Below are 15,638 nucleotides of genomic sequence, written 5' to 3' on the forward strand. Positions count from 1 at the left end.
AACGAGTCTGTATTAATAACACTGTCTGACTGCCTTGTCCTAAACACTGGCATTCCACAGGGGTGTGTTTTATCCCCTCTGTTATTTTCCCTATACACAAATGAGTTGAAATACACCAACAAAGAGTTCTCTATCATAAAGTATGCTGATGACATGGCTTTCGTTGCCATGACGTTTCCAGTCCCTCCTATTGCCGTACTGCCACCTGGTTTGACCTTAATGTCCCTAAGACCAAGGAGCTGTGTTTGGGAGGGGGGGCAGGAGCAGAGGGTCCAGGGTCCATCTTTACGCCTGTCCTATGAGTGGGGAGGAAGTGGAGCAGGTCAGTGACTTTAAATATCTGGGAACGACCATAGACAATAAATTCACCTTTCAGACCAATGCAGATAACATCTACAACTAGATAAAGTGCCCATCGGCAAAGGTCTCCACCAGGGCAGGTCAGGTTGTGGCCTCCTGGTGGCGCTATAATAGGCCAATGTGAAAAGGGTGCCATTTCTTCTTGCCTTGGATGGCAATTGGATGATTTGAGGCTTTTTGTTCAAAACGGGCCAATCCTGCATACGTTTAAAGCCAATGTTAGCCAATTAGGATGGAAAATGATATATCGGACAGATCCGTCTTGAACACATGACTATAAAGATAGTGTGTAAGCCAATCAGTGTAGAATCTGAGAAATCCAACAGACTCGTCTTGATCACATGACTACAGAGATCATGTGGACCGATTTGCGTGAGATTTGGATGAAATATATGCGACTAACATAAGCAATGTGTTTTACAGAAATCAGCTTCATGGTGGCGCTATAACCGGCAGATGTGGAGGGATGCAGGGACAATGTTTTTCCATGGCCTCTAGGGAGTGCGCATACATACAGTTGAGTGCCAATGATTCCGTCTGATTCATTTTGGCGAGGACTGCGTGATCTGCGCATTTCACAATGTATATATTATGTCCACTAGGGGGAGTAGAGAGCTATATAAAAATCTGAGACCACTGAAACGTAAACGTATGTTTTCTCATGCCATTAAAGCCCTTTAAATTGAAAGCGGAGAGAGAGAGAGAGAGAGAGAGAGAGAATGACAAAGTCATTCTCTCTCTCTCTCTCTTGGTGCTTGGTCTTGGTGCTTGGTCTTTTTATTACGTCACGTCACGTCATTAACAACTAATAATAATATATTCTACAAATGTAGAAACATGTAAGATAACACTAATAGTTGTTAATGATGTGACGTGAAAAATAAATGTATTCCACCAGCGTTCTTGTGTTCTTCTACAACACAGGAACGATTTTTTTTTTTTAACATGATTACAACCATTGTGCTTTATATCTACCATGCGCTCTGTCTTTATGTTAAGGCGTCGTCGTAGCCTAGTGGTAAGTGCTTTCGATTTAAGCATACTTCTTTTTGTAGCTCCCAGTTCGAATCCCGGATTTTACAGTCATATTAGTGGTGAAATGGATTAATATAGATTAAACGCCGCTCTCCGTTTATTTAAATAGGAGGGGTTTTGTCAAATAAATGCATACCGAAGTAGCCAATAAATATAATATGGTATATTATAAGGTCTGGCCCCCACACTTAAACACAAGCTATTTTAATTGCTTCTTATGTAATAAAAAAAGACACGCATTAATTTCAATTAATTCAATTTGCATTGCATTTATTTCTGTGAAAACATTGGAGGGGTTTCAGCCCCGTTTCTAACATAACGGGACGGAATCGGAAAAATGTCACAGATTTCTATTTTATATTCGGCGCTCTCACCGCAACTGATGTGAGCAGCAACAAGTGTTTTTGAGCACGTTATAATGACATGATACCGTCTTGCAGTATGAGAGAGAGAGAGAGAGAGAGAGAGAGAATAGCCAATCTACATTCTACAAGCTCACTGCAAATGGAAAGGGTCGTTGTTGGTCTTGAGAGAGAGAGAGGGGGGGTGGGGGGACAGATCGAGGGATCAGTGAGATGGCCGGGGGTCTGGGCTTAATTCGCTGACAGCATGCAGGCTGAAGGCTAGGCAAGGTTCTTGAAGGCTTCTTATGTAATAAAAAAAGACACGCATTCATTTCAATGAATTCAATTTGCATTGCATTTATTTCTGTGAATATTGGAAATATAAAATACAAAGTTCACTTGCACTATACAAAACTATACAGTTGACTTCAGCCGTGCCAAAAAAGATATAAAAAAAGTGTAAAAAGGTAACAAAACTATACAGTTGACTTCAGCCGTGCCAAAAGGTTTTTAAACTCATTTGCCCCAATACAGCAGCTGTGTTTTTATGGATCTATCAATGATCATCATTTAAATTTTAAGGACCCAGCAATTTGTATCTCTGGGACCCCAAATTCTTTTTTTGTATTTGTTTATATTGTAAAATCAATGTCAAACAGTACGAATCGGTCGGTACCAGGCCCGAACCGGTGGCATGCACGGTTTGTGCGTGATCTTAAAAAAGCAAATATTAAAAATTAATATAGAGCAGGCTTCGATTTGAGGCCTTCTGCATCAAGTGAGACCCCCCTCCCCCCAACAAGAAAAAAGAAAAGAAAATTAAATCAGAAAATGTTGAAATTACACTTTGGGAGTGGAAATCAACTCTGGATTTAATCAACTATTTAAAACAACTCCAAACACTTAACCATTACACCAGATAGTGTTAAAACTACACTTTTGGGGTGGAATTAACTCTAGGCTGAGTTTGGTAACACTGGCGTGATCAACTCTTTCAAATGACTCCAACACTGAACCCAATTTAAATCTGAAGGTGTTAAAATGACACTTTGGGAGTTGAAATCAACTCTGCAATGTTTAACCCTGGAATTTTAACTCTCCCATTTTTGCTGTGTAGGTCTATATATTTTTATGGTTAATTAAGTGGTCTATTGTCTAAAAAAACACACACACAAGCAACAGTATAGACATTTATTCATCATTATTTATTTCAAATCAAAATACAATGTATTGCTGCACCACTGTCATGAAGTTCGCACGCACGCACGCGTGCGACACCCCCCCCCCCCCCCCCCCACACACACACACACACACACACACACACATGAGATTCTGACAGAATGCAGCGGCGCATGCTCGCTGCATTTAATGCAACATATGATAAGTTTTAATGTTGTTAACAGTGATATATGAACAATATTGTAGGCTAGTGTCTGAGGGAGGAATGTGCAGGGCCATGTGTGTGTGACCATGCATCGCTCTCTCTCTGCATCTCTATAGAATGCTAATTTGAAACATTCTCAAAACGCAATCAATCAGCACCACGCCCAGGCTGGACACATTGACTCCATTGTAACATTATAATGTTATGCTCACTATGACTATGCTTCTGATAGACCACTCAAGACCAATTGATAAATTCATGGTTCATTGTCATTCACCCTATCCAGGGGGTGTGGCCAACACAGAAAATACTGTATAATAAGGTTCAATTCTTAACTGTAGCCAACATACTGACATCATGACGAAGATCAATTGTCAAACGGGTGAGCAGATCCGTAGCTTATGGGAACGAGGCTACAAAATCAAATACATACAGAAGATCTTACAAGACTCTGGGATTGACGTGACGAAGAGAACGCTATTGAGATATAAAGTAGCGCGACTCGCACACAAACCCAGGCTTGCACGTAAATTGACCAGGTAAGCCGACATTCTGTATTAATTTGATCAAATTCATTGTGTTTGTGTGTGTAGGCTATGTGTAAAACAAAACAAAAAACAAACATTAAAAGCAGTATTTGTTTTTCTCTTTGCAGTGAGGTCCTGCAAATTATCCATGCTCTGCTCATGGAGAATGATGAACTGACGACGCCAAAAATAAAGGAACTGCTGGCATCCAGGCACAATATCAGCTTGGGAGTGCGGACGCTTAAAAGAGCTCTGAAAAAACTTCAGTGGAGACACGGAAAGACCCGGTAATTATAGAAAAAGAGAAAAGAAACATTTCTGTAATGTGACACTGTTTGGAGGATGTATTTACTATTTACTAAAATTACTGTTCTTTTATTTACAGAACTTTGCCAATGACACGTGACAAAAATAAGATTTTGCGCGTGCAGCAGGCGCAGTCCTGGCTGGATTCTGGTGAAAATTGGCATGACGTCCTGTTTACAGACGAAACTACAGTTGCGATGCAGGCCTTCGCAGACAAATGCTACCGCCACAAAGATCACGAGGTTTCCAAATGCCAGCCAAAACATCCCTTGAAGCTCCATGTCTGGGGAGGCATTTCTCGCTGTGGACCTGGCCCTCTTTATATCTTTGAAGGAATTATGGATCGTGTGTTTTTTGAAGAGGAAGTGATTAAAAACACTGCTGAGCCCTTTATGAAGAAGGAATGGAAATTGAAAACACATCGTTTTTTCCAAGACAACGACCCCAAGCACACTGCCTCTCGCCTTGCCATTGAACGCGCTGGAATTAATTGGCAGCGCACCCCAGCGGAGTCACCAGATTTCAACCCTATTGAACTCGTCTGGAAAGATCTCAAAGCATTTGTGAAAGGCGTAGCTAAACCCACCACCAAAGATGAACTTGTCCACGCGATTGAGACGTTTTGGAACACAGTTTTGACCACAGAGAGATGCAATATCTACATTAATCACTTGCACAGTGTTTGCCGGATTGTTATTAAAAATGGAGGGCGACCAAGTGGGAAGTAATCAGACTGCTATGGACTGCAGCTACTTTATTTGTACCATGATATGTAGCTCTGCGCCACTCACTTCACACGGGTGATTTTTTTTCTCTCAAAATGCTTGAATCAGATTGTATCAGATGTTATATTTTTTGGCACATTTGACACGGCCTACTGTATATATACTTTTTATGCTTTTTACACTTGACACGGCTCAAGTCTACTGTATATCATTTTGTATTTTATATTTCCGTTTGTTTTCAAATTTTACACAGAAATAAATGCAAATTCTTTGAAATTAATGCTTGTCTTTTTATCACAAAACATCCATGATCCATTTCATTTTAAAGTATTTTCAAAATATAATGACACTGACCCTTTTTCTCAAAGTGACTGCAACAGAATGCTTAGATTTTTGTTTTTCTCACATCACTTAAAAACGCGACCAGATTCTTGTGTTCTTCTACAACACAACACAGGAACGATTTTTTGTTTTATATCATGATCACACGGAATCGGTAAAATGTCACAGATTTAGGAACATTTTCTTTGGTAGACATTCAGCGCTCTCACCGCAACTGAGCAGCAACATTGCGCAGAGAGAGAGAGAGATTGCGAGAGAAGAGAAGCTTTTCTACGTTTTGGGAAAGGGAAGTTGTTCCATTTCGATGCACAGTAAATAATAGCAGTCAGATAGATTATTAGCTTACTGTGTTAGATGTTAGACTACGAGTCCATTATCCAGCTATGCATACTTTATGCGATGTACAAGACCTTTGAGCCTGGAGATCAGCTGTTGTTTACACAAGTTTCAATAGCTTGATCTTTTAGGCGTTAGACTGCAAGTCCATTTTACGCATTGGCCGTGAGTTCAAACCTCAGAGCATTCAATGATTTATCGCGATTTTTGGGGAAAGTTTTTCTCACATCACTTAAAAACACGACCAGATTAAAGTTAGGAATAAATAATAATGAGGTAAATGTGATGTTAATTAATAGGGGAGGGTGATTCCCCTTTGTTTAATCACCTTCCTAGGGATTTGATTCACATATTCACAGTGGTATTTTATATCAGGGCACACACTATATGTCCATCATATCCCCTTAAACTTTTATAGGCTATATAACATATATAACTATATAATTTAAAAATTTGAGCATAAATACTTTTTATTAGCACATGCAGTGCAGGGTTCAGGCCAATTATAAAAAACATACTCAACTGCTCCACCTGCTGGTTGATTTCAGTACTACATTTTCCAATATTCGCAAAACCTAAAACGTATAAAGAGGATTTCAGACGGAATCATTGGCACTCAACTGTAAGTTGTATACAGATCGATGCAGTTATAGCTAAAAACAGGAATAGGCCTGTTATAGCGCCACCGTGAGGCTGATTTGGGGGGAACATTTGTGGCATGTCGTCCTCGGCCTAGTGGAAATGTGCATGTATAATTTCACGGAAATTGCACAATGTGTTTGTGATTTGTGGCATTTTTTCTAAACGGACCAATTGTGTGAGCTTTGGAAGCCAATCTTAGCCAATCAGGATGGAAGATGGGAAATGGTGCCGCTCCGTGTTGATCAAATGACTATGGAGATAGTGTATACCGAATTGTGTGATGTATGGATAAAATGTGTACGAGTAATCTACAGAAATGTGTTTTGCCTAAATTGGCCTCATGGTGGCGCTATAACAGGCCATTGAGAAGTATTTGGGCAGAGGTTCGTCGTTGGCATCCAGGGAGTGTGCAAAGTTTGGCATAGATCGGGCCAACGGTGCCGGAGATTAGCTGATAACGGAAGGACGGACAGACGGACGGACGGACGGAAGGACACACACACACGGACAGAGTGCAAAACATACTCTCCCCCCATGCCTTCGGCCTGGTGGAGACAAAAAGGCAAGGCAGCGGCTTTATGGGTTTACACCGCCACCAGAACCAGTCACCTTATAAATATGCTCAACAGCGACGACCCCACGGTCAGGGAAATGGCTCGTGAGTCACTCATTCAACACATGCAGCGACGTAAAGTACCACCCGCGCTGGAGAATGAGACACAGTTCCTTGGATTCAAGACTAAGGCGAATGGTAAATTGGACATTAAAGCCGCTGGATTCGGTGTGCGGTCCGACTGGATGGATCTTAATGATCTATGCCAGCGATCAGGATTACAGTTGAAGTGGGTGGCGCTTGATACAATACAACAACTGCTGCGCTCAACAACAGCATCATCATAGATCCACGTGTCCGTGCATGTGCGACCTACGAGCAGGACGGTGCGCACCATGAACTGTCAATCAAATCCGCGACCGCAAGAGCCACCATTCTAGGAATGAAGCGATCAGAAAGTGCACAACACTGGACCAGTCTGAGGCTGCAGGGAAAACTGGCTCTTCTTCCCTTTGCAAACCACTCATTATCACACTCTATACTGTCAAATAACACCATAGGTGAGGACATTCTCATTTTCACTATTAAAGCCCGTTTACAGGTGTTGCCGACCAAGTTCAACTTGGCAACCTGGTACCCATCAGCACACGACCCACACTGCATCCTACATCCAGTACCACATGACAAAGAAACAGTCGCACACATATTAAATGGTTGCAGCCACTATAAAGGACTGTACATTGCCAGACATGACCGTCTGGTGGACCTGGTATGATGTGGTATCAGACAAGATCAGAGGAGTACAGGACAGGACAACAAGAATGTATAAACACAGCACTGTAAAAATAGACTGGTTTGATCACAATGACACACATGTCAATTCACTACAAAATATTCCAAATACCCCAGATATTGTGTTCATCAATGAAATTAGAAAAACTGTCACTATATTTGAAATAGGCTGCCCATTTGATTTGTATATGGAACTTGTTTTACATCCAAATTTATGAAATATCAGCTTCTGGTGGAACGTATTATGGCCTTGGGATATAACTGTCAACTTATTGTCCTTGTATTTGGAAGTCTGGGCCATGTCCATAAACTTGTGCTCAGGGGTCTGCAATTGGGTGGATTGCTAAAATACTGGCTAAATACGGTTCTGTCTCAGCTACTATGGGCAGTCTGTCTGTCTGGAGAAGGCGTTTCATTTATCCCTAGGTGGCTTAAAAAACCCAAAACAAACATCCTGTCTAGTAGTGTCAAGTAATAGTATGTCAACAATGTGCTATATATATTTTTTTCTCTTCTTTTCCCTCTGTGTGTTAAGCAGCATGTGCAGCAGCTATATCTGGTTGGACCATATAATGTATAACCTAATTCTGATCAGTGTTTGGGTCTATTGTATTACGCCTCTTGTGCAGATCCAAATAAAATAAATCAAATGTGTGCGCGTGTGTGCGTGCATGCCTGCGTGCCTGCATGCATGACATCACTCAACTAAGGGACTGTCATTTGGGACACAACTAGTGAGTTGAAGCTTTACTCTTGTTTTCCCTCACACTTCATTGGTAATCAGGAGTGGCCACCTGAGAAGTGGGGGAGGACTGACCACTGCTCTGATTAACAACTTCAGAGCTGAACAGTTTTTATGGTGCCCACATTTTCCAGATGCCACTGACCGGCAACCTGCCACTGACCGGCAACCTGCCACTGACCGGCAACCTGCCACTGACCGCCGTGACCGGCAACCTTCCACTGACCGGCAACCTGCCTCTCTCTCTAGGTCTTCCTCAGACGAGCCCTCCATCGTTTCTTCCAGTCATCCCGGTTTTCCATACATCTGGCCAGCTCGTTGTTGTTGCACATGTTAATGTGGGACCTCGTTGTGACCGGTGCCCGTGTGTTGGTTCCCACAGCACTAGTTTACTGGCTGGCAGCTCTTGGTGTCTTTGGCAGTGTCCGATAGTCCCGTTAGTCCGAACATGCACACTGACCACCAACCTGACACTGACCACCACTGACCACTAACCTGCCATTGACTAAGGCGACATGTTGCGAACCGATTTGCAAGTTTATTGCGGATCTCATTGTCTCTCGTAACGTACAAAAGTATTGGCATCAAAATGTACTTAATGTACCAAAAGTATAAGTAGCCTACTCATTATAATAGAATATGGCCCATTTCAAATGTCTAAAAAATATTTCGAAAATAGCTGATCTACAAGCTCACAATGCGTCGCAATCGGCTATTTTCAAATGGCCGAAATGTATAAAAGGCTGAAGTGGTTAATGTATGTTTTGTAATAATAATCAAAATCTACAAAGTAACTAAAGTTTCCAAATAAATGTAGAGGAGTAAAAGTACAATATTGGGATTTGAGATGTAGTGGAGTAGAAGTAAAAGCATTGGAAATGACAAATGGTCAAATACAAATACCTCAACATTGTACTTAAGTACAGTACTTCAGTAACTCTACTTTGTTACTTTCCACCACTGATACCTATGTATGTTAAACCCTGCCTCTGTGTGTGCCTAAAGGCCCAGATCAGTGTTGTGAAAGATTACGTAATGTCGTCATCTGGCACAGGGGACGGCACTGCATGGGTATAAAACCTAACAACTGGACACTGGATGGAGAAGGTGGGAGGGGTTGTTAGACAGAGGAGGACAGTCATGAGGGCTTCTTTAGACATACAACTGTTTTCATACTTGATGATGTTCGCTTCCTTCTCTCCTTTGTCTTCATCCTCTTCCTCTTCTTGTGAGTTCCAGGCACCGTTAAAACATGGCGGAATGTACAAGGCTGGAGATGTGCTTCTGGGTGGTTTGTTTCCATTCCACGTCTCCTCTGTGTTCCCTGAGCTGACGTTCACACAGTCCAAGGAACAGAATCCCTCCTGCAGTCGGTGAGTATCACGAAGACAACACCAACCTTGTTTTGATGTATAGAAACATGATTAGTTGATGTGTATATTTCTACAAAGATATAGGCTGTCGGGTGGAAACCTTCTCAGAACATGTGTTTGGATGGATCTAGGGTAGTTATTATTTAGTCACAAGCACTTTCACCTAAATATTTTCTTCAAAAATAGCAAAAAATAATTTGTCACACTGTAGTATGACAAAGTAACTCATTTATTAAACAAAAACAGCAATGATATTCAAGGCTACAGTGTAATTGTGTGTGTTAGTTTTCTCATGTCGGTGTTCAGAATGGCACAGACCATGGCTTTTGCCATCACTGAGATCAACAGGGACCCCAGCATGCTCCCCAATGTGACTCTGGGATACCGTTGCTATGACACCTGTCATACGCTTGGAGTTGCAGTCCCTGCAGCGTTGTCACTGATCAGTGGGAGAGAGGAGCAGTTTACACTGGATCAGAGCTGTGTTTGGTCTCCTCCAGTACTTGGAATTGTGGGTCCTAGTACCTCAAAAAGTTCTATTACACTCTCTAGAATATTAGGTGTATACAGAGTGCCCATGGTAAGTTTCCTATCCACTTTCACAATAGCCTATTTTATTTAATTTTGATTACTTAGCTATTTGCAAATCTATAATATGATAAATATAAAATGTTGTCTTTTTGGAGTTTGAAAGACATAATCGTTGCTGTCGAGAAGAAACCTTGTGTCTCCATATTTCAACTTGTAATGCTTTTTTAATGCCCTATGAATGCCACTGACGAAAAACAGTCTTAAGTCCACACTATTGTTCCATAATGTATAAATTATTGATAAGGGTTCAGGACAACGAGGCCTTTTTGTGGAGGGGTCAGAATGAAATTTAGAACTTAGACTGTTTTTCGTCTGTGGTACTCATTTCTTCATTATGCTAATGTTAGACAAAAGTATCAAACACAGCTGATCAACAAGGTCACAGTGTGACATGTTCTGAGCTTGTAGTCTGCAATTTTTCTTTCTTGTTCTGTCTTTTTTCCCCCTTTTTTGTTTTAAGTGGAAGTGGTAAGTAACTGCACTTAGTCTGTGTTTTACAGGTATGTTGGTTCATGGTACAGCATCAATCACCTCTGTACAATTAGAGCCTGTCCTTAAAGAAAAGGCAGGTAAACTAAATAGACCTACAGATGTGCCATTCCAACTCTTCACACTTTACTGATCTTTTCTTGAACGTTTCTGAAAATGCATGTTTTCCCTGCAGGTTTAATTCACTGATTAGCCTAATGTTAATGCTGCTGCTTTGCTACTGAAAAGAAGTGTCCAGCAGAGGAACAATATTTATTCAGGATCATTTAAATATAACACATTGACATATGCCCCCTTACTGAACTGTTCTGTTTCTGACAATGCACTGACAATCTACTGAACTGTTCTGTTTCTGACAATGCACTGCATTCTACTGAATTGCCAATGGCAGGACATGTAAAGTTCTCAAACAGCACATCCAAATCTCTCTGGCCAGCATCCTCTCCATAGTATTGGAAATAATCATGTTTGTACGTCTGGAAATGTTTGTCTTTACTGCAGATAACCAGTTCAGATTAAAAAATAAATCCGGCACAGTGCAATTTTTGCAATTAAGGAAATGATTGCCAGCTACAGTATTTCCACTATCTTCTTATGCTAAATTGAAACTTCTTGAGCTTTTGACAGGATAAACCAAACTGTTTCAGAAGCTGGTTGTGGCACATCTAAGCACATTGTGCAGAGAACAGGGTAAGATGAACCACTTTTTGCTTAAGTTGTCCTGGAAGCAAGGCAAAATGAGATGGCAGTAAAATCTAATGATCTACCCATATTTCAGGATGTCTTCTATCAATTGAAATGATGAGTAAGCATCTATGACAAAGGGCCATGAAAATATGACCTTTTTTTTTTTTTTAAGATATTTTTTTGCGGCTTACGCCTTTATTTATTTTTTAAGGGATAGAAAGTAGGCTGACAGGAAACGGGAGAGAGATGGGGGGATGACATGCGGTAAAGGCCGTGTCGCGTCCGGGAGTCGAACCCGCGGCACACCGCGACTGGATCACCAGTCCGGTGCCCAGACCGTTACGCTACGGCCTGGGCCAATATGACCTTTTAAAAAAAAGTGGTCATGTGGCTCAACTTGCCCCAGGTAAGGGGTAAGTTGATCCAAGTCGAGGGGCAAGTCGAACCACATGATATTTTAATGTTAAAAGCTTAAACTTGAACAGATAATGTATTCACTTATCAATAATAATATAATAACAGTTTTCCCTTTAGCAAATAGTCTTATTTACCGTATATTACCAAATAGTAGCCCAGGCTGTAATATGCAAAATCGATTCGGACCCCGGGCGTTTATAAGGAGCCGGGCCGTTATTTGCCATAGGCTGTTATTTATTTTTGCACCGGCCTGCACAAGGCCATTATTTGGTTTCAGTATATACATACAGTAACATGAAGTGCAAATAATAATAATAAAAAAAAGCGTTTACAAGTATACTGTACAAAACAACATATAACAATACTGTACAAGTGTACAGGGTTCCTACCGCCATGAAATTCAGTGAATTATTTTTCATTTTAAAATACAGGCCTAGAAAAGCTAATTTGGAATTAAAATGTTTGGATATCATTTCATAAATAGCAACCTAACAACATAGTGTTAGTTACTTTTTTACATCTGTTCGTTTTTCCATCTTGTGTTGCATGGGATGCATTACTGTACTCAGCATGTACAGTAATAATCCACATATTTTTCTTAATCCAGAGCGATTTACATTAAGCAAGAACAAAAAGCATCGCAATACATCACATACATAAAAAGTAGTTATCATGAATCATGCGTAAACTAAGAACGTAACAGTGGAATATCTATATAATGGGACTATGCATGTATACTCTATAGTGCTATGTCTACATGAACATGCTATAAGTCTACATAAAATGCTATCTATAGTCTACATAAAAAATGTCGGGGCTAGGGCAAGTGCTAAGTGCCATGATGGAGTCTGAAGAGATGGATAAAGACCACGGCGGAAGATTGGGAGTGCGGCTGCAGTTCTGATTGTAATGGGAAGTGCATTACATCGTTTTGGAGCCAGAAGAGTTTGGAACGTGTGGAGCGTTGTCCCGGCGTTTTTAGTGAAGGTACTTCCAGCTTCCCTGCGTTGGCTGATCTGAGCGCTCGGGAGGGTTTGTAGGGTTCTATCGGACTTGCAAGATATGGGGGTGCCATACCTTTGGTTGCTTTAAATGCTAGCATCAGAGTCAATGGAGGGAGCTGAGAAGGTGGGAGTAGTGGGATAATTTTGGCTGGTTGAAGACCAAAATGAGGCTTCATTCACAACATGTGAAGAGAACATATAACGAACAGATTATCACAGGTAATAAAGTAAGTGGTTAATACTAAGTTGTCAGGCCATACAACATACAATAACTAAAATCTTGTTCAAAACAATGAAAATTACTAATATTATACTTTAATTCTTGGCCGCAGATACATTAATCAGGGGCAGCGGGTTGAGTAGCACTGCCCTGAGGGTACCAGACGCACTGTTGAATACCTACAGTCCAGTTCTATTGGTCTGTTCCTCGCTGACATCTATAGGTACCTTTCAAAGATCTAGTACATTACAGAATAGATCTTTTGTATTTGTTTTTATTCTGTTTTTCCAGATAAGTTACTATGCTGGTTGTTCCTGTCTGAGCGACCGGACTCAGTTCCCATCCTTCTTCAGAACAATGCCAAGTTTTGTCTTCCAGGTGAACTTCTATAACAATAGATGTGTTGGTATCTAATAGTTCATGTTTCAGAAACTGGAATACTCAAACCCATGGGGTGGGCAACTTTGATGTAGGAGAGGGCCACTATATTTCTACACTCAATCCAGAGGGCCACTATATTTCTACACTCACTCCAGAGGGACACTATATTTCTACACTCACTCCAGAGGGCCGCTATATTTCTACACTCACTCCAGAGAGCCACTATAGTTCCACACTCACTCCAGAGGGCCGCTATATTTTTACACTCACTCCAGAGGGCCACTATAGTTCCACACTCACTCCAGAGGGCCACGATATTTCTACACTCACTCCAGAGGGCCGCTATATTTCTACACTCACTCCAGAGAGCCACTATAGTTCCACACTCACTCCAGAGGGCCACGATATTTCTACACTCACTCCAGAGGGCCGCTATATTTCTACACTCACTCCAGAGAGCCACTATAGTTCCACACTCACTCCAGAGGGCCGCTATATTTTTACACTCACTCCAGAGGGCCACTATAGTTCCACACTCACTCCAGAGGGCCACTATAATTCTACACTCACTCCAGAAGGCCACTATATATTTCTACACTCACTCCAGAGGGCCACTATATTTCTACACTCACTCCAGAAGGCCACTATATATTTCTACACTCACTCCACAGGGCCAATACATTTCTACACTCACTCCAGAGGGCCACTGTATTTCCACACTAACTACAGAGGGCCACTATATTTCTACAGACTCCTGAATTATTATTTGCTATTTTTGCTAAGGATTTGAGTATTTCAGGATTTGCTAATCCTGAAAATTAGGTCTAACTTTTTTATTTAATTTCATATTACATTTATTTATACTTATGTTAACTTAAAACAAACATACTTAAATTAAAATGCATTGGACATAAAAAGACAATTGAAATTCTTTTTTTTAAATTCATAGCTTTTTATTGTTCATACTAGTAGCAGTTGGTCACAACATACAATATCTCGCCTATGGGAGAAAATAAAAATTAGGGGGTAATTTTTTTTTTAGTTTGTTCCCTAGAGGACAACCTCCTACCTCCCACCCACCACCCGCCCGACAATGACACAATTTAAATTGTAATTATGCTACTAATATTGACCATTATAGATATAATTAAAGCGGGTCATGTTTGCATGTTTGGAATTGTAACAGCTGAAATCAATAATATAATGGTATTCCAATATTAACCTGCAGGCCACATAAGTGAACACGGGGGCCGCATGTGGCCCCTGGGCCGCAGTTTGCCGTACATTTCCGTCCATTTGTCATCCACTCAGGTGCGAGCTATGCTCCATACTATGAGGTGGTTCGAGTGGACCTGGGTAGGACTGTTGTTCAGTGATGATGATGCTGGCCGTGACGCCGCCCGATTGTTCCAGTCTGGCCTGGACCAGTCTGGTCTGGGTTGTGTGGCTTATTCAGAGGCTCTGCCCTTCCACAATGACCTGGATAAACTCCAGAGGATTGTCACTGTGATGAAGACGTCCACAGCTCGGGTGGTCATTATGTTTGGATACGGGCCCTATATGCATAATGTCTTGGATGAGGTTTGTGTTACGATACATCTGTGGAGTATGTTAATTTAGGGATTCGTAATTAGAATAATCTAAAATGAGAATGTATTGAAAGAAAGACATGTCTTTCATTTCTTTCAAAACGATTAACAGGTGGTTAAGCAGAATGTGATAGGTCTGCTATGGATCTTACCTGCCACTTCAGGTTGGTGGGGAGATTATCATCTCCAGTCTCCTCACCTCCTGCCATACCTCAGAGGCACCCTGGGTTTTGCCATCCGTCGTGGAGAGATACCAGGTTTCAAAGACGTTTTGTTAAAAATACGTCCTGACAATGACCAGGATAACATAGTAAGTATTTTTGTTTAATTTGATTGTATATTTATTTAATTGTATGTCTTTAGATGTCTCAATGAATTGAATACACAGGACCACAATGGACACAAGTCCTTAGGACATTTTGTGTTATCCTTTTTGCACCATTGTATAATTGTACCACTGTATTATCTGCAAACTTAGTCTGTGAATACCGTATATTACCAAATAGTAGACAGGGCTGGTAATATGCAAAATTGATTCGGACCCCGGGCGTTTATAAGGACCTAGGCCGTTATTTGCTGTGATTTATTTTTACACCGGCCTGCACAAGGCCATTATTTGGTTTCAGTATATACATACAGTAACATACAGTAACATGTAGTGCAAATATTGTCTGGAACTGGTATTACCGTAAAAAAAAAGTATTTTTACAAGTATACTGTACAAAACAACATGTGATAATACTGTACAAGTGTACAGGGTTCCTACCGCCAATTCAGTGAATTATTTTAATACAGGCCT

General features: G+C 41.0%; 1 protein-coding gene across 1 annotated transcript in view; it reads left to right on the forward strand.

The window, feature by feature from the left end:
- LOC310875453 (extracellular calcium-sensing receptor-like) overlaps positions 1-15,638 on the forward strand; it is a gene marked incomplete at both ends in the record, with an annotated part of 37,666 nt that overhangs the window by 9,893 nt on the left and 12,135 nt on the right. The window contains one exon of the mRNA XM_083788688.1: positions 15,004-15,149. Coding sequence (XP_083644814.1) covers positions 15,004-15,149 — 146 coding nt within the window. The remainder of the gene's footprint in view (positions 1-15,003; positions 15,150-15,638) is intronic.

Source organism: Protomyctophum parallelum, assembly GCF_964188405.1.
Source record: "Protomyctophum parallelum genome assembly, chromosome: 1".
Classification (NCBI taxonomy): Eukaryota; Metazoa; Chordata; class Actinopteri; order Myctophiformes; family Myctophidae; genus Protomyctophum; species Protomyctophum parallelum.